The following is a 24,415-nucleotide window of genomic DNA, read 5'->3' on the forward strand; positions in this document are numbered from 1 at the left end:
ATATAAAATTAAAAGTTAAAAAATAAAATACAAAAAAAAAGTCCTGATGTTTTCTATCAGCCCAGACATTAATGAGATTTGCAAGAATGTAAATCAAAGCTATCCCGAATCTCACTTTTTTTTGGTTTGAAAAATATAGTTATTTCTCTTTAAAAACAGGGTAACTATGTTAACGTAATGGCTTTTTTTAAAGAATTAATAAATACTTTTTAAACTTCTTAGTTTAATTTCTAATATGGTAAATATTAACAGCTATAACCCACATAAAACTTTTTAGAGTCCTCAATAATTATTAAGAGTGTAAAGGAGTCTTGAGAGGACAAATTTTGAGAGTCACTGTGCTAGATGACAGAACAATGTCCTTTAGCAGGCAAGAGATGGGATCTAACATGAAGGAGAGGGACTGACTTTGGATAGGAGCATATATAGTTCATCCATGATAGCAGAAAGGAATTTAGTGCATGTGGGTACAGATATGGGTAGGTGAAAAGACAAGGTGGTAGGGGCAGTGCAACATTACAAGTAACTCACTCCTAAGGCAGTGAAGAAAAGATTCAAGGGTTACATTTTAAAGATACAACATATAAAAGGCTTCAGACTAGCACCTATCATTCATCCCCTCCAAACCTTAGAAAATATCATTAGAAGTGATCAGTGTCAAAAACAAAGGGTATCCTAGCTGGACCACCTGAGTTATTTGCCCAGAGCTTTGAAAAGGAAAAAAGGAAGGAGTATTCTAAGCATGGGAAATGAGATTTGAGAAACAGAAGCAACCAAAGTGCATATTATTAACCTTGTGATTAGAGCAGAATATGAGGCAGAGTGTAGAATGATTTGAGAACAGTCAGGGAAGGTTCGGGTTAGATGGAAGAGAAAACAAAACTGTAGGAAATATTCAGGTTTACCTGTCTACTCCATCCCAGCGATATCCAGGCCAGATATTGAACCTGTTGGGAGGAGGTGCTGGGCCACTGTAGCGAGGTCTCACTAATGACAGGAGAGGGAGAAAAGTTAGTTACCTACGTAATTCAAATCAGAGCTGGATGGCAGTGGGAAAAAATTTTTTTGTACAGAAGTCTCTTGAGTTAAATCTAAATTCCCCAGTACAAGAAACCTGAAACTGTATGGGAAAGCCTTCTTTGCACATAGCTATGTATCATCACCCTACTGATTTTCTCTCTTCACGTAAGTCACCTCATTCTCTGGAGATTCCCAGAAGGCTCACCTTTCTTATTCTTGTCCTCCTTGGCCTTATTCTTCTTGATAAGCTTGGCCATGGGGTCCCCCTCTCTTTCTTTTTCTCTCAGCATCCGATCTAGATCTTCATCATCAATATAGCGGGCCAGAGGCTTTTGCATTTCCTTCATTGCATCCTCCACATTTTGTTGCTGCTGCCGGCTCTGTGCAAGCCTAGACAAAAAGAACCAGGAGTGTCTGTTATCCTGTTTAACATTTCCACTCTTACACTGAGATGTACTGCTACACTTGGAGAACCTCCGCTTTCCAGCAGCCTAGGCCAAATACTGAAAAAGGTAAAATTGTTGAATACCAACTGGAAGTGTGGAATATATCAGTATCTTAGGAAGGAGACTGAGGACACTGAATTTCCCATTCCTAAAAACAGCTTTGAAGGCAGAAGAATAGAGAAATGACTTCCTCCGGTCACTGCAGTCTTGTTTTTCCTTTCAGTGGTTCTCTTACCCTTTTCCCCACTGAGCATACAGCTCATCTCTCTCCGAGTCCTTCTGCGCTTTTCTCCTCTGCTCTAAACGTTCCAGTTTCAAATTCCTCTTACGACCAGACTTATCTCGAAATACGGTTTCAGCATACTGGAATTCAGCTGCAAAGGAAAATTATACTTTTAAAGATAAACACCAGGTATCAAAATCAGAAATAATATTCTAACAGCTGAAATCAACCACTTGGGGTTCTCATGCTAGATAAGAACTTTCACAGCCAGACTACTAGTAGTCCCTACCAACATCTAAGTGCATATTGGTAATGATCCTGAAAATTAATGTTTTTCAAGAAGGAAAAGAACCACTTGGACCCAATGAGAAGTTAAAATAATGCACAAAACCAGAGCTGAAATTTGACAGCAATTACAACTTTTAAATATCAAGTATAATAAGCTACATTAAAAAAAATAAAAGCTACAAGAGCCTCAACTGGTCTCTGCACTTTCACATTTTTACCTTCAAGTGCCATGGTCTCTTGGTCCCGTCTCTCGAGCTCCTGCAGCTCTCGCTGTATGTCAGTTAACACCAACCCAGTTTTAGCCCCAGAATACATGTGTGCAGCCTATGCAATGGAAAAGGGAGCATCCAACATTAATAAGATAATGCAGCAATAGACTCCATGGGTATACACAGTTAGGTGTATTTTTGTCTCATAATCAGCAATAACCAAACCAAAAACTCTAGCTTTATATTCTTATTACCAACCACAGGATTCACAAAATAGACAAGAAATAAAACTGAATTTCATGGAAACTTAACAGTACTATCAAGCTTACGAGTAAACAGAAACACAAACCAACAATATGCTAAAGGGAAGGCTAAGCATCTGTATTTCTGACTTTACAGCATATAAACCGCACACATGAAGACTCTCAGGTCACCTGATCAGAAACCTCTATCAAGCTCTAAGCCCTCTGGTAGAGATCAACACTGATAAAATATTTCATTTAAATCACAAAGTCAAGCAGACCTAAGATCCTGAAATTGTGGCTATATTTCAGGATAATGACAAGATATAACCAAATCTAAACTTCTTACTAAACTCCACTCTGTATCAAGATAACCAACCCACAATCAATGTATATACTTATATCCCGATATCCTTAAACAATGTGCTAAATTAAATTTGATTAATAGTAAATTGCCCATGGACTAAGCAGATACATAAAAATGTCAAGGAGTCCAGCTGAAACACAGACCTCACTCTGTTCCCCAAAAGAGAAGAACCCTACTTCCTGGGCTAGGGACAGGCTGGTCTACCCTACCAGGACCACATGGGCTACAGAAAAACTTACCTGAAACGTCTGTGTTAGAGGAAACGTGCACACCACAGGCTCTATCATTCTCTTTCTTAACCAACTCACTGGAATAACACCATTTTTAAAATTTTTTTTATTTTTTATTTTTGGCTGCGTTGGGTCTTTGTTGCTGTGTGCAGACTTTCTCTAATTGCGGCGAGTGGGGGCTACTCTTCATTGCGGTGCCCGGGCTTCTCATTGCAGTGGCTTCTCTTGTTGCGGAGCATGGGCTCTAGGCACGCAGGCTTCAGTAATTGCAGCACGTGGGCTCAGGAGTTGTGGCACACGGGCTTAGTTGCTCCACAGCATGTGGGATCTTCCCGGACCAGGGCCTGAACCCGTGTCCCCTGCATTGGCAGGCGGATTCTTAACCACTGTGCCACCAGGGAAGCTCTGGAATAACACTTCTTTACTAGTACTGGTGTTCTTTACAACACAATTACTCAGGGTTCATGCAGATTTGTTTTGCTAATTCAGGCTTCATCACAGATTTAAAATAATACAAAACACTTACTTCCCAGGTGATATGATTTCTAAAAGTCGTTTTATATTTTAAGTGCCTCTCTTTGAGCTCTGGAGACCTACAGTCCAATTTATAACAGCAGACTGCTTATACTAAATGCTTACTTTGTCCCAGGCACTGTGCTAAGAGCTTTACTTACTGACTCATTTAATTCCCACAAGAACCTTATGAAGTACGTACTACTATTATCCATATTTTAAAGGTAAAGAAGCTGAGCCTTAGAGATATTATGTATCTTGCTCAAATCTCACAGATAGTACATATAAAAAGTACGATCCCAATATGTAACCTGTTTGACACAAGGTTCATGCTCCTAACTCCACTCTGTAAACTACATTCTCAGTTTATTCGTAAGAAAATAGGAAGTTTCTGTGGACCTATTAAAATGGGATTCATGGAACTGAGAGGATATAAAGGCAGAGGCTATTTAGGGAATCTGCTATTTGCAAGTTCACCCGGGCTGGGTTAGGCAGTCCTGACTTCAGAGAGAAGAAAAGAGCCCTAGAGGTCCCGTGAGCTAGATTTACTATGCTACTAAGAGTTACCTCTTGCTGCTTTGGCTTGGATCTCTGGGACTTGTACAGAGCTAGAAGACAGGCGTTATCTCTCTCTAAGAGAAGATATGGCTCCTGAAAATTCTTACCTTCTTTCCCAGAGGCTGACTCCTTCGAGGTGGAGACAGGTCAGAATCAGATGATTTGGCCCTCTGTTTCCTCCTTGGTGGAGAGAGGTCAGAATCAGAGTTCCAGTGCCTAGGTCTATTCCGTGGAGGTGACAGATCTGAATCAGAATCCCGGGGCCCTGAACTTTGTTTATGCCGTGGAGGAGAAAGATCTGAGTCAGAGGCTTTCCTACTGTCACTTGGGTAGGAAGAAGCATCCAACATGTGACTCTGATGTCTCCTGGGTGAAGAGCTTGTATGATATTTCCTATGGCTGGGGGAGGAGCCTGGAAATTAAACAGTGAAGTCTTTAATTCCCTTGGCAGAATCTAAAAAATGAATTTGTCAGGCTAATGTTCAATATTCATTTAGTCCTCTTGTGAGGAACTATCACTAACCTAAACACAAATACGAATGACATGGGAGAACAGCAAAGTGAAAGACAACTTTTAAAACCAATAGGCAGGATGTGGGGTTCTATTCCCAAGTTCCTAGTGACTGACTAGCATGTTGAGATCTCAACATACTCATCTGTGCCATATATATATATATATATATTTTTTTTTAGGTTATTAATCTGTTTTGAGTTTATTTTTGTGTATGGTGTTAGAGAGTGTTCTAACTTCTTTCTTTTACATGTAGCTGTCCAGTTTTCCCAGCACCACTTATTGAAGACTGTCTTTTTCTCCATTGTGTATCCTCGCCTCCTTTGTCATAGATTAGCTGACCACAGGGTGCGTAGGTTTATCTCTGGGCTTTCTATCCTGTTCCATTGATCTATATTTCTGTTTTTGTGCCAGTACCATATTGTCTTGATTTCTGTAGCTTTGTAGTATAGTCTGAAGTCAGGGAGTCTGATTCCTCCAGCTCCGTTTTTTTCTCTCAAGATTACTTTGGCTATTCATGGTCTTTTGTGTCTCCATACAAACTTTAAGATTTTTTGTTCTAGTTCTGTAAAAACTGCCACTGGTAATTTGATAGGGATTGCACTGAATCTGTAGATTGCTTTGGGTAGTACAGTCATTTTCACAATATTGATTCTACCAATCCAAGAACATGGTATATCTCTCCATCTGTTTGTGTCACCTTTGATTTCTTTCATTAGTGTCTTACAGTTTTCTGAGTACAGGTCTTTGACCTACTTCGGTAGGTTTATTCCTAGGTATTTTATTCTTTTTGTTGCAATGGTGAATGGGATTGTATCCTTAATTTCTCTTCCTGATCTTTCGTTGCTAGTGTATAGGAATGCAAGAGATTTCTGTGCATCAATTTTGTATCCTGCAACTTTACCAAGTTCAATGATTAGCTCTAGTAGTTTTCTGGTGGCATGTTTAGGATTTTCTCTGTATAGTATCAAGTCATCTGCAAACAGTGACAGTTTTACCTCTTCTTTTCCAATGTGTATTCCTTTTATTTCTTTTTCTTCTCTGCTTGCCATGGCTAGGACTTCCAAAACTATGTTGAATAATAGTGGTGAGAGTGGACATCCTTGTCTTGTTCCTGATCTTAGAGGAAATGCTTTCAGTTTTTCACCACTGAGAATGATGTTTGCCGTGGGCTTGTCGTATACAGCCTTTATTATGTTGAGGTAGGTTCTTTCTATGCCCACTTTCTGGAGAGTTTTTATCATAAATGGGTGTGGAATTTTGTCGAAAGCTTTTCCTTCATCTATTGAGATGATCATACAGTTTTCCTCCTTCAATTTGTTAATATGGTGTATCACATTGATTGATTTGCGTAAATTGAAGAATCTTGCATCCCTGGGATAAATCCCACTTGATCGTGGTGTATGTTCCTTTTTTTTTTTTTTTTTTTTTTTGCGGTATACGGGCCTCTCACTGTTGTGGCCTCTCCTGTTGCGGAGCACAGGCTCCAGACGGGCAGGTTCAGCGGCCACGGCTCACGGGCCTAGCCGCTCCACGGCATATGGGATCTTCCCAGACCGGGGCACGAACCCATGTCCCCTGCATCAGCAGGCGGACTCTCAACCACTGCGCCACCAGGGAAGCCCTGTATGTTCCTTTTAATGTGCTGCTGGATTCTGTCTGCTAGTATTCTGTTGAGGATTTTTGCATCTATGTTCATCAGTGATATTGGCCTGTGGTTTTCTTTTTTTGTGACATCCTTGTCTGGTTTTGGTATCAGGGTGATGGTGGCCTTGTAGAATGAGTTTGGGAGTGTTCCTTCCTCTGCAATTTTTTGGAAGAGTTTGAGAAGGATGGGTGTTAGCTCTTCTCTAAATGTTTGATAGAATTCACCTGTGAAGCCATCTGGTCCTGGACTTTTGTTGGAAGATTTTTAATCACAGTTTCAATTTCATTACTTGTGATTGGTCTGTTCATATTTTCTAATTCTTCCTGGTTCAGTATTGGAAGGTTATATACCTTTCTAAGAATTTGTCCACTTCTTCCAGGTTGTCCATTTTATTGGCATGGAGTAGCCTGTAGTAGTCTCTTATGATGCTCTGTATTTCTGCGGTGTCCGTTGTAACTTCTTTTTCATTTCTAATTTTATTGATTTGAGTCCTCTCCCTCTTTCTCTTGATGAGTCTGGCTAAAGGTTTATCGATTTTACCTTCTCAAAGAACGAGCTTTTCATTTTATTGATTTTTGCTATTGTTTTCTTTGTTTCTATTTCATTTATTTCTACTCTGTTCTTTATGATTTCTTTCCTTCTACTAACATTGGGTTTTGTTTGTTCTTTCTCTAGTTCCTTTAGGTGTAAGGTTAGATTGTTTATTTGAGATTTTTCTTGTTTCCTGAGGTACGATTGCATTGCTATAAACTTCCCTCTTAGAACTGCTTTTGCTGCATCTCATAGGTTTTGGATCGTCGTGTTTTTGTTGTCACTTGTCTCTAGGTATTTTTTGATTTCCTCTTTGATTTCTTCAGTGATCTCTTGGTTTTTTAGTAATGTATTGTTTGCCTCCATGTGTTTGTGTTTTTTACAGTTTTTTCCCTGTAATTTATTTCTAATCTCATAGCATTGTGGTCGGAAAAGATGCTTGATATGATTTCAATTTTCTTAAATTTACTGAGGTTTGATTTGTGACCCAAGATGTGATCTATCCTGGAGACTGTTCCGTGTGCACTTGAGAAGAAAGTGTAATCTGCTGTTTTTGGATGGAATGTCCTATAAATATCAATTAAATCTCTCTGGTCTATTGTGTTATTTAAAGATTGTTATTTCCTTATTAATTTTCTCTCTGGATGATCTGTCCATTGGTGTAAGTGAGGTGTTAAAGTCCCCCACTATTACTGTGTTACAGTCGATTTCCTCTTTTATAACTGTTAGCATTTGCCTAATGTACTGAGGTGCTCGTATGCTGGCTGCATATATATTTATAATTGTTATATCTTTTTCTTGGATTGATCCCTTGATCATTATGTAGTGTCCTTCCTTGTCTCTTGTAACATTCTTTATTTTAAAGTCTACTTTATTTGATATGAGTACTGCTACTCCAGCTTTCTTTTGATTTCCATTTGCATAGAATATCTTTTTCCATCCCCTCACTTTCATTCTGTATGTGTCCCTATGTCTGAAGTGGGTCTCTTGTAGACATAGCATATATATGGGTCTTGTTTTTGTATCTATTCAGTGAGCCTGTGTCTTCTGGTTGGAGCATTTAGTCCGTTCACATTTAAGGTAATTATCAATATGTATGTTCCTATTACCATTTTCTTAATTGTTTTGGGTTAGTTTTTGTAGGTCCTTTTCTTTTCTTGTGTTTCCCACTTACTGAATGAGATCCTTGCTGGGTAATCTTGGTTGTAGGTTCTTCCCTTTCATCACTTCAAATATATTGTGCCACTCCCTTCTGGCTTGTAGAGTTTCTGCTAAGAAATCAGCTGCTTAACCTTACGGGAGTTCCCTTGTATGTTATTTGTCATTTTTCCCTTGTTGCTTTCAATAATTTTTCTTTGTCTTTAATTTTTGTTAATTTGATTATTCTGTGTCTCCGCATGTTTCTCCTTGGGTTTATCCTGCCTGGGACTCTCTGCACTTCCTGGACTTGGGTGGCTATTTCCTTTCCCATGTTAGGGAAGTTTTCGACTATAATCTCTTCAAATATTTTCTCGGGTCCTTTCTCTCTTCTCCTTCTGTGACCCATATAATGCGAATGTTGTTGCCTTTAATGTCGTCCCAGAGGTCTCGTAGGCTGTCTTCATTTCTTTTCATTCTTTTTTCTTTATTCTGTTCTGCGGCAGTGAATTCCACCATTCTGTCTTCCAGGTCACTTATCCATTCTTCTGCCTCAGTTATTCTGCTATTGATCCCTTCTAGTGTATTTGTCATTTCAGTTATTGTACTGTTCATCTCTGTTTGTTTGTTCTTTATTTCTTCTAGGTCTTTGTTAAACATTTCTTCCATCTCCTCGATCTTTGCCTCCATTCTTTTTCCAAGGTCCTGGATCATCTTCACTATCATTATTCTGAATTCTTTTTCTGGAAGGTTGCCTATCTCCACTTCACTTAGTTGTTTTTCTGGGGTTTTATCTTGTTGCTTCATCTGGTACATAGTCCTCTGCCTTTTCATTTTGTCTGTCTTTCTGTGAATGTGCTTTACATTCCACAGGCTGCAGAACTGTAGTTCTTCTTGCTTCTGCTGTCTGCCCTCTGGTGGATGAGGCTATCATCTGTGTCATATTTATCCATACATAGAGTGGGCAAAAAACAAATTGCACTCAGGTCTCAGTGGTGTGGTGAAACTTAAAACTACCTGGATTATATTCTCATGTCCTCAGACTAAAGTATAAAAATGTATTTGAATTTAAAAATTAAAATAGTACCTAGGGACAAAAGATGGAGTAAACAAATTTCACCACACAGCTGTGAATCGTAGACATAAGCATCACAAATCACCTTCCCCAAAAGCAATCTGCAATACATATCAACAGTCCTAAAAGCACAGAACCCTCTGACCCAATAAATCCATTTCTATTGTACTTAGTTTCCTAGGAAACATATCTACAAGTACTTCAATTCCCCAGAAATCTATCTAGAAGTAGATAAGGAAATAATTCAGAACAGGGCAACAGTTTATGTATAAGGATGTCCATTATAGAATTATAAAAGAAAAGGTTTAGAAATAACCTAAAATGTGCAACATTAGGGAAATGGTTAAGTAAACACCAACATAAATTATATTAACAAAGAGATGTTTTACGACATGGGGAAGATAATGTTAAGTGTAAAACAACAGGCAAGATTACACATGCAATATGTATTTACTGCCTAGACAAGTCTCAACTACATCAGAAATGAAAAGAAAAAAAAAAAAGACTAAAAGGACATTGGTTACAACACTAGCAGTGGCTGCCTCTGAATGACAGAATTTTGTATGACCTTTTTCTACATTTCTGCATTCTATACATGCAACAAACATGTATGTAATATCTTTATATGAGGTGGGGAGAATAAACAAAAGGATATATAAAAATTTCCTCCCTGCTACTGTAAATTTTTAACTCTCCTCAGCCCAACCTGTCACCACTTCCCTCCAGTTTTTAAAACTTCTCCAAAGCTCCATTCTCATTTCTGAAGATCACAAATACCTAATAAAGCAACTAAAATGTCCAAAAGAAAGTGCCTCAGGAACAAGTGTCTCTCATGGACAATCAAATGCTCACCTTTAGAATCATGCTGCTTACTTCCAAAACGGGATTTTGCTTGCTTTTTCCGTGGAGGAGAGAGTTCCGAGTCATATTCATACTTGCTGTTCTTTGGGAGTGATAGATGAGAAGGTCCTGGCCCCTTCCGATGTGGAGAAGTTTTACTAGAACTTTCTGGGGCTTTACTGCTTTTGGTTCTGGGCAGTGAATGAGGGACATTAGAAGCCAAGTCAGGGGAATTATGACGGGTCCTCCTGAGCTGTGGTGTGTCCACAGAGTCAAGAGTCCTTCTAGGCTGAGCTGTGTCAGGGGAGCTGTTATGGGCCCTTCTGCGAGGAGAGTTATCTGAGGAATTGTGGTGGGCTCTCCTAGGTGGAGATGGATCTGGTGTGTCATGACGGGCCCTCCTAGGAGATACACCTGAAGAATGATGGTAAGGCTTCCTGATGGGAAAAGGATCTGGTGAATCATGACGGGCCCTCCTTGGGGGAGATGGGTCTGAGTCATGATGGGCCCTCCTGGGGGGAGATGGATCTGGGGAATCATGACAGACCCTCCTAGGAGGAGATGAATCCGGGGTATCGTGATGGACCCTCCTAGGAGATGAATCCGGGGTATCATGACGGACCCTCCTAGGACGCAATGAATCCGGGGTGTCATGACAGACCGTCCTAGGAGGAGATGAATCCAGGGGGTCATGACGGACCCTCCTGGGAGGAGATGAATCCAGGGTGTCATAACAGACCCTTCTAGGAGGAGATGAATCCAGGGTGTCATGACGGACCCGCCTAGAAGGAGATGAATCCGGGGTATCATGACGGGAATGTCTGTGTGAGGGCAGATCTTCACTGTGGCCTAAACAGAAATAGCAAAAAGTCAGATTCCTACAAATGCTCTGTTCACCCCTGTAACCAAAGTTTCAAAAGATGCCCCAGCAGGATACATCTCAAAACTACTCAGAAAGCCCAAAAGGTATGCACAACTCTTACTTGGGGGTAGTAAACCAGCACTCATGTACATCCTAAGAATAATCTCTCATGTTTGCCTAACAAGTCATAAATCTGCAAAGTATTTTAAATGTATTTTTCATGTTACATCTTGTTAGGTAAGCAGGGCAGGTATCCTTGCTTTACAGACATGAAAACACAGACTCCAGGGAACTAAGTGATTTCTTACCTAGGGGTCATAGCTACTAAGATGAAGAGATAGGCTAGAACTCCGGCCTTCTAACCCCCAATCCAATGTTCTTCCCCAAACCTTATTTGTACAGAGTTCCCCATCAGAAGCTCCTACTGATATTTAGCCTAGATAATTCACAGTTTGTATCCACTCTTCTTTCAAAAGGCAAATTGACTAAATCTGTGCCACATCAAAATGAAATGCTGTTAACTATTTAATCCATGCCATCATGCTCTTTATTAGAGTTGGGGAGAGCACCAGAAAGAAAGGATCAGCATTTACTGATCACCTACTGCATGCCCATTATTTATATAGATTATCTCATTTAATTCTCATAACAAGCCTAGGAGATAAACACTGTTATCCCTATTTTATAGATGAAGAAGTTGATACTCAGCAAGATTAAGTAGTTTGCCAAAGTGATCCTGCTAGTAAGTGGTGGAATGAATATCCAAATCCAGATTTGTTTGACTCCAGAGTCCATGTGCAATCTTTGAAAAGGAAAGCATTTGAGACTTTCAATATTCAAAGGCATAACAGAATGAAATGTTTATAGCAAATCAGGACAGTTCCAAAATCCAGTTTCTCTTCCCCCTCTATTTCTCATCACTGAGCTCCCTAAACAAAGAAAATACAAACACAAATAAAAGTTGGGTAGGACCCAATGAATACTTGTTAAATGGATGAATGAAACGAAGTCAGCTCCTTTACTTTGGAGAATAGGATCCTCTGACTGGAATCCACCCCTCAGAGAAAAGTACTGATATCTGTGGGGTACCTGACAGTAAGTCTGATCCATGAGGTTGATAAATTCCATGATATTTATAAAAAGGAAGTAAGGGTCAGAGATCAGTCAGGATATTTCCAGTAACCAATGGGCCAGTGAGGGTGAGGCAAATGAAAAACAACTATGCACGTTTATGTTTGTGTGTGTGTGTGTCTCTGTGTGTCACTTCCTAGACCTACAGATATGGAAATCAGAAGATTCTCTCTGAAAAAAAGATTGTGAAGAAGACTGGAAACACAGCCACACGATAAGGCAGAAAATAATAGATATGAGTGAACAGGATTCTGATAAAATAATACTGATAATAAAGTTTTCATTCATAAAACATAATAATAATGTACTAAAAATTGAGGCAAAGGTGGTCATTAACCAATAGCCAATTGTCACTTTTGTTATGCATTTTTTTCTAATCATAGTTTTAGGATAATTAACCTAAAGGCATAAAGTATAACACAGAAAGAATAAATTCTGTTTAGGAGTTAATTCTTCTACCCTCCATATGTGAAAGGGAACAAGCATCAAGGGTAAACAGGAGTTAACTATCAAGAAGCAAGATCCTTCCTTATGTGAGAATGGAACAGAGAGGGTAAAAATCAGCACTCTTCCACTGGCCACACAGAGCCCAAATGACTGCTGGGACCAGGGCTGTGACTCACTGGGACCAAGTATTTCTTAGTCTGTGTCCCTTAGTAAGCAGACCTACCACCAAGTTTTTGGAAAAGGGGAAATGACTGCTAAGCCCCAAGTGATGATTTACCAAAGAGCAGTAGGCTGTAAGAATCAAATACCTATTAGAAATTCAAGAAATATGTCTTAATGGCAACTCTTTGTGCTGGGCAGAGGGAATACTAGGGCAAATAAGACTAGGTCTCATTTCTGCTCAGACATAACAAATGTCCTTTACCAAACTCTCAAGAACTCAAAAAATGTTTTAAATAGATAGTTAAATTACTAGCCTAGGGAGAGGGTGTAGAGTGGCAAATGGAGGATAATGTGCTGCAAAATACCAATAATTAAGGGAAGAACAAAGAAAGATTTATTAATACAAAAAGAGAAGATAGAAAACATTGATCCTTGGCCCATACGTGTGTCACTTCAACCTGGTAGAGGACAGAGGTTGCTTTAGTCTCCAAATTCTGTTCCTCAGATTCTCATAAACTCCTCCAAATATATACTAAGTGCTCTCCTATTCTGGGCCAGAAAGGAGTGGGTGCTGAAAGACACCCAAATGAGTCACTTCCTGACCTCAGTAACCCTAAAACCAAAATATAAGAAAAAGTGGAATACTTGGTCTCTCAGTTCTCATATCTTACTATCTCTGAATAAGTTCCGAATTCTTTTTCACTATATTTTTCAGGATCAGTGACACACTAAAATAAACTATGCATTCATCTAAAAAGAAAAGTGTAGGATAGAAAAAAAAGGCTTTCCTCAAATCCAACAATACATAAAAAGGATCATACACCATGATCAAGCATGATCAAGTTGGATGCAATCCAAGGTCACAAAGGATGGTTCAACATACACAAATCAAATCAATCAGTGTGATACACCACATTAACAAAAGGAAAGACAGAAACACATGATCGGGCTTCCCTGGTGGTGCAGTGGTTGAGAGTCCGCCTGCCAATACAGGGGACACGGGTTCGTGCCCCGGTCCAGGAAGATCCCACATGCCACGGAGCGGCTGGGCCCGTGAGCCATGGCTGCTGAGCCTGTGCGTCCGGAGCCTGTGCTCCGCAATGGGAGAGGCCACAACAGTGAGAGGCCCGCGTACCGCAAAAACAAAAACAAAAACAAAAACAAAAAAAACATGATCGTTTCAGTAGACAAAGAAAACGCATTTGACAAAAGCCAACACCCATTCATGACAAAAACTCTCACCAAAGTGGGTAGAAAGGGGACATATCTCAACATAATAAAAGCCATTTATGACAAACCCATAGCCAACTGTCACTTTTGTTATGCATTTTTTTTCTAATCAGAATTTTAGGATAATTAACCTAAAGGCAGAAAGTATAATACTTTTTTTTTCCTACTATATATCACAGGGAACTATATTCAATATCCTGTAATAAACCATAATGGAAAACAATATAAAAAAGAATGTATATATAATTGAATCACTCTGCTGTACAGCAGGAATTAACACAACACTGTAAATCAACTATACTTCAATTAAAAAAAAAAAAAGACACTTCTGAGTAAGAGATGAGTAACCATCAGGAAGAGCAATTCAAAAGTTTTACACAGGGCTTCCCTGGTGGTGCAGTGGTTGAGAGTCCGCCTGACGATGCAGGGGACATGGGTTCGTGACCCGGTCCAGGAAGATCCCACATGCCGTGGAGCGGCTGGGCCCGTGAGCCATGGCCGCTGAGCCTGCGCGTCTGGAGCCTGTGCTCTGCAGTGGGAGAGGCCACAGCAGTGAGAGGCCCGTGTACCGCAAAAAAAAAAAAAAAAAAAGTTTTACACAGAGATAATACTTTAAGTAAGAATTATAAAATATAAAAGTCTCTACAAAGGCCCCCCAGGCTATGTAGTTCAAATGTCAGAAGATCTAAAGCTGTCTCCATTCAGTGGGCCTGATTTGTATGAAAAAGCAAATATGCAGTTTTCATGTAAAGAAATAAACATATTGTGTCTTGATGTGAACCAGATAGCAATGCTATTTTGCAGTTCACATTTTCTAGCTCAGCAAATCATTTACACACAGGATTATATTCATATTGAAAAGAATCTTTTGTCTAGGTCATGTGATTACCTTTGATAACTGGCACTTACTTCATAGCCAATGGAGCTATAATACTCAACAGTGAAAAACTGAAAGCTTTCCCCCTAAATTCAGGAAAAAGACAAGGATGCTCACCCACACCACTTCTATTCAACATAGTATTAGAAGTCCTAGCCACAGCAATCAGACAAGAAAAAGAAATAAAACCTATCCAAACTGGAAAGAAAAAATAAAACTGTGACATGGTACTCTACATAGACAACCCTAAAGCCACCACACAAAAATGATTAGAACTAATAAATGAATTCAGCAAGATAGCAGGATATAAGATTAATATACAGATATCTGTTGCATTTCTTTTACACTAACAATGAAACATCAGAAAGAGAAGATAAAAAAAAAAATCCTGGTTAAAACAGCATTAAAAAAAAATTACCTGGGAATAAACTTAACCAAGGAGGTGAAAGACCTATATGCTGAAAACTATAAAACACTGACAAAGGAAACTGAAGATGATTCAAAGAAATGGAAAGATATTCTGTGCTCTTAGATTGGAAGAATTAATATTGTTAAAATGGCCATACTACCCAAAGCAATCTACAGATTTAATAAAATCCCTATCGAAGTACCCATGACATTTTTCGTAGAACTAGAACAAGTAATCTTAAAATTTATATCAAACCACAAAAGACCCAGAATTGTGAAAGCAGTCCTGAGAAAAAAATAATCAAGCTGGAGGTATAACCCTCCCAGACTTCAAACTATGCTACAAAGCTACAGTAATCAAAGCAGCATGGTACTGGCACAAAAACAGACACACAGATCAATGGAACAGAATAGAGAGCTAGAAATAAACCCACACATCTATGGTCAATTAATCTATGACAAAGGAGGCAAGAATATATAATGGAGAAAAGACAGTCTCTTCAACAAGCGGTGCTGGGAAAACCAGACAGCCAAATGTAAAACAATGAAATTAGAACATTCCCTCACACCATATACAAAGATAAACTCAAATGGTTTAAAGATCTAAATGCAAGACCTAAAACCACAAAACTCCTAGAAGAGAACATAGGTGAAACATTCTTTGACTAAATTGTAGCAATATTTTCTCAGCTCAGTCTCCTTAGGCAAAAGAAAGGAAAGCAAAAATAAACAAATGGGACCTAATTACACTTAAAAGGTTTTGCACAACAAAGGAAACCATCAACAAAACTAAAAGACAACCTATGGAATAGGAGAAAATATTTGCAAATGATGCAACCAATAAGGTATTAATATCCAAAATACACAAACAACTCATACAACTCAATATCAAAAAAACAACCCAATCAAAAAATGGGAAGAAGACCTGAATAGACATTTTTCCAAAGAAGACATACAGATGGCTAAAAGGCACATGAAAAGATGCTCAACATCCCTAATTATTAGAGAAATACAAACCAAAACCACAATGATGTATCACCTCACACCTGTCAGAATGGCTATCATCAAAAAGTCTACCAATAACAAAGAGAGAGCATGTGGAAAAAGGGAACCCTCCTCCACTGTTGGTGGGAATGTAAATTGGTGCAGCCACTGTGGAAAACAGTATGGAGGCTCCTTAAAAAACTAAAAATAGAACTACCATATGATCCAGCAATTCCACTCCTGGGTATATATCTGGAAACAATAAAAATACTAATTCAAAAACATACATGCACCCCAATGTTCACAGCAGCACTATTTCTATAGCCAAGACATGGAAACAACCCAAGTGTCCGTCAAGAGACTACTGGTTTAAGAAGCTGTGAGATAGATAGACACACACACACACACACACACACACACACACACACACACACAACGAAATATTACTCAGCCATAAAAAAGAATGAAACATTGCCACTTGCAGCAACATGGATGGACCTAGAGAATATCATACTAAGTAAGTCAGAAAAAGACAAATATTATATGATATAATTTATATGTGGAATCTAAAAAATAATACAAATGAATCTATATACAAAACAGAAACAGATTCACAGACATAGAAAACAAACTTATGGTTACCAAAGGGTAAGGGGGGAAGGGATAATTTAGGAATATGGAATTAACAGATACAAACAACTGTACCTAAAATAGATAAGCAACAAGGATTTACTGTATAGCACAGGGAACTATATTCAATATCTTATAATAACCTATAATGGAAAATAATCTGAAAAAAGATATATATATATATATATATCTGAATCACCTTGCTGTACACCTAGAACTAAAACAATCTTGTAGACTATACTTCAATTAAAAAAGAAAAAAGCCTTCTCCTATAAATGGGAAATTCAGATTTACCTATTGTTGGAACTCACCTCCCAGAAGCTTCCATTTGGCACTGGAACGAAAGGCTTCCATCTGCTTTACCTCTTCTGGCCGCTCATCCACAAACTCAGCCACCTGTGGGAGTGAGAACAATACGTTAAGGAAATCCACAGGATCCAGCCAAGCAACACTGTTGTTGTCTCAAGAACCTGAAGCTACGACTATTCCATTCCTAATAATACACGGCACACGAAGACCCAAAACGGCCATGAAGAAACAGGTACTGGTCCTCAGTTACATTTGCTCCATAAACATGTGATTGGCACTGGATGGTTTAACTATAGATCTTTCTCTGACTAATCAATTTCCCTCCAGAGGTTAATTTCTTTCATTACATACCTCCTTATTAATGTGCCAGGTATACAACTGCCACTTGTAAGCTAAAAGCTAAACTCCTTTTACCCTTTTACTTTTACATTCAGAGTGAAAACACAGGCAGGTTTCCTGTCATCCTATCATTCATTAAGGGCTTTGGACTCCTTATGAAAACTTTCTTATTGTAGGTAGTCACAATGACAGTTTTTCTAGTATCCAACCAAAAGAAGTCAATAAAATGTACACAGACTCATAGAATTTTTAAGAGATAAGACCATATTTCATATCATCCAAATTCCCAAACAAATTTGGAATCTTCTCTACAGTATACCTGATAAATGATCACTCACATAGTCCCTCCCTGACAGGGAACTAATTCACTGACATGGAACTCATGTTACAAGGCAGTCCACTGCACTTTGGGGCTAGAAAGTTTTTAGTTTCATTGGACCCATATCTACCTTCCTATAACTTCTTTCCATCCACCCTAGTCCTACCTCTGATGCAACTGATCCCCTTTCCACATGACAGACCTTCAAAGATGGCTGGCATAATAAATTCTAATTACACAGTAGCAACTATGAGCAAGGCACTGTGTTTTGTGCTTTACTTATATTATCTCACTTTATCCTCACAAAAGCCCTGGAAAGAAAGGCTCCACACTACTAAGAGCAAACTATGGCTCAGAGAAGTTAAGTAACTTTCTCAACCTAGCAAGTGGCACAACTGAAACTCAAACCCAGGTTTGAATTCCCCTCTACTTCTTCTCTTCTCCCAAGATCCTACCATCATTCTTCATATAACCTAGTTTTGAGATCTCTCACTGGGCATTAAAAACACAGGCTTTCAAACAAGATGGGGCTTCCCTGGTGGCGCAGTGGTTAAGAATCCGCCTGCCAACGCAGGAGACACGGGTTCGAGCCCTGGTCCCGGCACATCCCACATGCTGCGGAGCAACTAAGCCCGTGCGCCACAACTACTGAGCCTGTACTCTAGAGACCACGAGCCACAACTACTGAGCCTGCATGCCACAACTACTGAAGCCCGTACGCCTAGAGCCCGTGGTCCACAACAAGAGAAGCCACCGCAATGAGAAGCCCGTGCACCACAACAAAGAGTAGCCCCCGCTCGCCGCAACTAGAGAAAAGCCTGCATGCAGCAACAAAGACCCAATGCAGCCCAAAATAAATAAATAAATAAATTTATTTTTAAAAAAACAAGATGAATTGAGATCTAAATTCCCAGCTTTGCCCCTTAATATTTGTATAACCTTTGGCAAATTATGCTCTCTAAGCCTCAATTTCCTCATTTGTAAAAGCAGGATCAAAGGATTGCTATGAGGATTCAACAGATAATTCATGTAAGCTTAGCAGTGCTTGGTACATGGTAAATTACACCTATTAATCTTGTGCTGCCACTACTACCGTGGTTGTCCTAATTATTGGTTGTGATAATCCTGGAGTAAAAAAATGAATTCAATAACCAAGGTCTGTTGTAACAAGCATAGAGTCTAGCAGTGGGGCTAAAGCTTCCTTTAGGTAGGTTTTGGGACAATCATAAGAGCAAAAGACAATATTATAAAGGAAAATTAACAGACCTGACTACAAAAAAATCAAAATTTTTAAATATCAAAAACTATTATAAATGAAGAGGCAAATGACAAAATATACCTACGGCATGTAAAACAGATAATACATTCCTATTATACAAATATCAAATAAATCAATGAAAAAAATAAAAACTCCAAGTTTCTAAAAAAATGGACAAATACAAGAAATTCATAAAATACAAAAGCCCAATAAACATATGAAAAATCATTCATTTTACTATTTTTTCAAAGAATATGGATACCACTGTTCACCTGCCAAATTGACATAGGTTTGCAGTTGCTTTGTTGATGTGAATAATGCTCCAATATTGATGAAGAAATGGGGAAACTGACATTCCCATACACCTCTAGTGGGAGTGCAAATTCATACAACCTTTTGGAAAGCAATATGGGAAACACCTAAAATGACCATACTCTCTAACCTATTGATTTCACTTCATAGGAATAAAGAAATAAATGGATTCTTACAATGATTTATGTCCAAAATGTTTATTAAATCATTACGATATTTTAAAACAGGAAACAACCCATACAGCCAGTAATAAGACAGATTAAATTAATATGTATATTGAGCTACTATGCAACCATTAAAAGTCACATTCTCAAAGAATTTTTTAAAGTCTTACTAAAGTATTGACAACATAACTATTAAGTGAAAGAGCAGGCTCCAAAACCATATGTATAGTATAATCCCAATTATATTTGAAAAAATAAATAAAATACAAGTATTACAATCTATGAATTAAAGCATCTAAACGTTAGCAGTTGTTATCTCTGGATGGTCACAGTAAAAGTGATTATATATTCTTTTTAAAAGTTAAACGTTCTTACAATTCCAAAATATTCTACAATAAACATGTATTGCTTTCATAAAATAAAAAAATAGGGCTTCCTGGTGGCACAGTGGTTGAGAGTCCGCCTGCCAATGCAGGGGACACGGGTTTGAGCCCTGGTCCAGGAGGATCCCACATGCCGCGGAGCAACTGAGCCCATGCACCACAACTACTGAGCCTATGCTCTAGAGCCCGTGAGCCACAACTACTGAAGCCCGCACGCCACAACTACTGAAGCCCGCGCGCCTAGAGCCCGTGCTCCGCAACAAGAGAAGCCACCGCCATGAGAAGCCTGCGCACCGCAATGAAGAGTAGCCCCCGCTCGCCTCAACTAGAGAAAGCCTGTGCGTAGCAACGAAGACCCAACAAGGCCAAAAAAAAAAAATGAATAAATAAATTAATTAATTTTTAAAAAATAAATAAATAAAATTTAAAAATAACAACAAATGTTATAAACATTAACTAGGCTTCAGTAATTCATTCTGACTGAAACTAAATTGGCTCCTTACGATCACTATTTCCCTTCTAATTACTAACAAACCTTCTTTTAAATAATCTATCAATATTATAGAATATGCTGGGGATTAACATTAAACATACTCATCTGGAATTCACCTTTACAACCTTTTAGTATAATATAGCCTATCAACAGCTCTCCTTTTCACCTTGTTTCTCAGCAATTCTGAGCAAGGTTCCATGACCACACCAATGCTAACTTATTTGCCTATGCTTTTACCCACCTGGCTCTTACTCATCCTTTAAAATTCAATTCAGATATTTCCATCCTTCATGGAATTTCCCAGTGGAATAAAAAGTATGCTATCTCCCTTGTGTTCTAACGGCACCTGGTACATATGTGAACTCTTATCTCCAACATTCATCATATTGTCATTTGAAATTCAGTCTCCCATTGTAGAGTATGACCTGTAAAGCACAGACACTATGTTCTCTTAATCTACATATCTCCTGTACTTAGGCAAGAGCATATAATTTAAAGCTTAGTTGAATCAGGAAATAAAATGAGCAATTAAAAAGTTTCCTTTGATTGAACCTGAACGTTATTTTTAAGGTAGGTTCCAACAAATTGAACCATGGTGAATTCTAACCATGGCTCTATCACCGACACTGAGGAATCCTGCCTCTCTGTGATCAGTTCCTGTTTCCAAGCAGATGGAGCCCTCCATATACAAAGACTGTGTATAGACATCAGCAAAGAAGACTACTTGAAAATAGCTCCCGGAAAGTGTCACCTCTTCTCTGCCCTCAACTTTCCCCCTTACTAATCTACCCTGCACTGGGAGTCGAGATCGAGAGGCTTGCATTTCAAAGTCCTCACAGCCTCAAAAGATACACACCACAGGCAAATCTCCATCATCTTCCTCTTCCTCCTTTTCTGTTTTAGTGGTTGACATAGATGTCCAGCTCACGTCATCATCCACAATCCGCATTCTAAATGTGAAAAATAAAAAGATCAAAAGAGAAGAAACATTTTTGGATAACAGCCTACAAACACTTATCTTTGGTTTTAGGCTAAAACTCAAAATCCTACAAGATCTATGGTCCATTCTTTGCCAATATGGCCAACTTTATCTTGTACCACTGCCTCCTCAGTTCACTACTCACTAGTCATCTTTTGGTGCCTACAATGGGCCAAATTCCTTTCCATATCAATTTCACGTCTCAGTTCCTTCCCTCTGCCTGACCTACCTACTCTTCTCATTCTTTACTGGGAAACTCTTACGCATTCTTAAAATCCTAGCATATATATAACTTCCTTCACAGACCTTCCAATACTATTTCACTTACCTCCCCCAACTAAGAACCCCCATTACTCATTCTTGGAATACTTTATCACAAAGGAAATAAATCAACCAGTTGTGTAATTAGTTGTTTAAAGGCTGTATCCCCATTAAGCTATAAGCTCCATCAGAGTAGGGACTATGCCTCTCTCACTCACAGTGATATCCTCAACACCCTGCAAAAACTGGCATAGGAAATACTCAATAAATGTTTGTTACACGGATAAACTATGTAACAAACATAAATATAAAGTCATTATTAACAGTTATTATTTGAAAAGGCAAGATCACTTATCACAACAACCATTTAATGTAAGTGATATCATTCCGTTTTACTCTCATTTTTAAAGATGAAAAAACTGAGGCTTAGACAGATGAAATATCTTGCCCAAGGCCACACAGCCCATAAAGTGGCACAGCTAGGACGCAAAGCCTAATCAGTGTTACTCCAAAGCTCAAGTTAATTTCACTACATGGCACTGCCTCCAAGGAATCCACACAAGTCAGAGGGGACAGAAAGCAAGAATAACACAACAACCAAACCAGGAGAGGAAATGGATTAGTTCTTCGGAACTACTTGACTTTATTGGGTATATTATTAGTTTCCCAGGGCTGCCTAACAAAGTACCACAAACTGGGCGGCTTAGAACAACAGGAATGTATTCTCTCACAGTTCTGGAGGCTTCAAGTCTGGAATCAGGTGTCTGCAAGGCAATGCCCGCCAGTAAGGCTCTAGGGAAAGACCTTTCCTTGACTCCTCGCACTTCTGGTAACCCCTATTGTCAGCATAAATCCAGTCCAGTCTCAGCCTCCATCTTCACGTGGTAGTTTTCCCTCTAAGTCTGTTTCTGTATCCAAATTTCCCTTTTCTTAAAAGGACCCCAGTCATATTGGATTCAGCGTCCATCCTAACCCACTATGACCTCATCTTAACTAATTACAACAGCAAAGGCCCTATTTCTAAACAATGTCACATTCTGAGGTTCTGGGTGGACATGCCTTGGAGGGAAGGGGCACTATTCAACCCAGTACACTGGGCCACGTAAGTTTTCTCGTTTGAAAAGTGGGGGTATCAAAAATATCTACTTCATGGTACTGTTATGAAGCTTAAATAAATTCGTTTGGGTCTAAAGTACTTAGAACGGTGCCTGGCACATGACAAGAACTGTATAAGCGTTAGTTGTTATTGTTAGTAGTAGTAGGAAGAGTAACAGGAAGTGAGCATAGGTCTCCGACTCAGGACCGGAGTCCTTGGCATTGGAGAATCCCCTCCGACATGTTCTGGGCCCTTAATATCCACGCACAGAACCTCTGAATTTGCTTCACCACTTTAGTCTCAGGGCACAATATTCATTCTCTGAGGGAGAGGACGGAATGCTACAAAGGCGGGAAAAGAGTAATGAAAGTTACAGCCAGGCCTGAATACGTCGAAGATACTGCCCAGGGGCGCGAGGAGCGGTCTGAGCGGACTCTGGGCTCAGGCAGCGCCGGGCGAGCAATCAAGAGCGCTGGGCCCCTCGGGGCCGCCAGCGAGGAGCCCAGGAAGAGCCGGGCCGAGGGCGGAGCTGGGAAGGTGAGGGGCGGCGAGCCGCGCGGACCGCGCCCCGCCAGGGCCAACTCACCCCTTGCCGCCGGCCCCGCCAGTCTTCGGCCGCTTTTTGCGACGCTTGCGGCCGGACTCAGAGCCCCCGTCGACGCCGGCATCTGCCCCAGACAAATAACGCTTCAGGTATTCGGCCTTTGAGAGCGGCGGAGCTGCCGCCATGGCAGCAGCGAAGGCGGGGAGACGGATCGACGCTGCGGACAAAATTCTTGAACGCGAAACGGAGAGCGAAGACTCTGGGAGGCGGGGCCAGGACCGGAAGTGAGGGAGGGTGTTTGGAACCGACAGGGAGTCTCGTGTGAGCTTTTGTGGGCTTACGAGGGGCACGCGCACGTTGCGGGCCCACTTCACATCCCTCTGACGTTACAATCGTGTTTCTTATCTTTGTCCATTCTGTCATTCAACAGACCGTGCAGCAAGCGCTGTTGTAGCCGCGAGGCTACAGCCACGACCCCAACAAGATCTCTGCCCCCAGCAGCTTCAGAAGGACCAGAGAGCAGTAGTTAGGTACGGGGGCTCTGGAGCTGCAGTGCAGCTTGAGTTTGAGTTCTGCTTCCATAACTTCCTAACTGTACGACCTTGGGCAACATACTTAACAAAATGGGGATAAAAATGACACCGAACCCAATGGTTGCAAGGACTAGGTTAATATTACTGTGTAAAGTGCTTTGAACAGCATCTGGCATAGTGTGTCAGTTATTTTTATTAGTATGTTTAGGTGGAGAGAAATCTGCTTTGATAGGCTTTCAAGAACTATTCAACAGGGCTTCCCTGGTGGCGCAGTGGTTGAGAATCTGCCTGCTAGTGCAGGGGACACGGGTTCGAGCCCTGGTCTGGGAAGATCCCACATGCCGCGGAGCAACTGGGCCCGTGAGCCACAACTACTGAGCCTGCGCGTCTGGAGCCTGTGCTCCACAAGAGAGGCCGCGATGAAGAGTGGCCCCCGCTTGCCGCAACTAGAGAAAGCCCTTGCACAGAAATGAAGACCCAACACAGCCAAAAATAAATAAATAAATAAAAAGCCAAGCATTTGAAGCCCTTTAAAAAAAAAAAAGAACTATTCAACAGAGGAATTCAGGAATTCCAAACCCAATATAATTACTATGAAAAATATGGAGGTTTCTAACCTATGTATCTTACCCACATTTGATATTTGTTGCCCCTATCTCTTGCGTATATTTCCAATGAAAATGACCTGGATCTATTTTCAACATGGCAAGAGAGAAGCTAGAGAGATTGAATTTTTTTTTTTTTCATTCAGTGTTTTATTTTTTAAAACTCAGGTAATTTACTTTTTGGCCAGGCAGCATGCAGGATTTAGTTCACCAACCAGAGATGGAACCCGTGACCCCTGCAGTGGAAGCGG

General features: G+C 39.9%; 1 protein-coding gene across 1 annotated transcript in view; it reads right to left on the minus strand.

The window, feature by feature from the left end:
* The window catches only part of BUD13 (BUD13 homolog), a 34,264-nt gene extending 10,995 nt beyond the window's left edge, over nucleotides 1-23,269 (minus strand). The window contains exons 1-9 of the mRNA XM_067751104.1: nucleotides 23,069-23,269; nucleotides 21,003-21,096; nucleotides 16,881-16,965; nucleotides 9,851-10,687; nucleotides 4,204-4,508; nucleotides 2,196-2,301; nucleotides 1,702-1,840; nucleotides 1,226-1,410; nucleotides 906-987 (exon numbers count right to left, since the gene is read on the minus strand). Of these exons, the coding sequence (XP_067607205.1) occupies nucleotides 906-987; nucleotides 1,226-1,410; nucleotides 1,702-1,840; nucleotides 2,196-2,301; nucleotides 4,204-4,508; nucleotides 9,851-10,687; nucleotides 16,881-16,965; nucleotides 21,003-21,096; nucleotides 23,069-23,211 (1,976 nt within the window). The 5' untranslated portion in view covers nucleotides 23,212-23,269. The remainder of the gene's footprint in view (nucleotides 1-905; nucleotides 988-1,225; nucleotides 1,411-1,701; nucleotides 1,841-2,195; nucleotides 2,302-4,203; nucleotides 4,509-9,850; nucleotides 10,688-16,880; nucleotides 16,966-21,002; nucleotides 21,097-23,068) is intronic.
* Between the last annotated feature and the right edge of the window lie 1,146 nt (nucleotides 23,270-24,415).

The sequence above is a fragment of the Pseudorca crassidens genome, chromosome 9 (genome assembly GCF_039906515.1).
Source record: "Pseudorca crassidens isolate mPseCra1 chromosome 9, mPseCra1.hap1, whole genome shotgun sequence".
Classification (NCBI taxonomy): Eukaryota; Metazoa; Chordata; class Mammalia; order Artiodactyla; family Delphinidae; genus Pseudorca; species Pseudorca crassidens.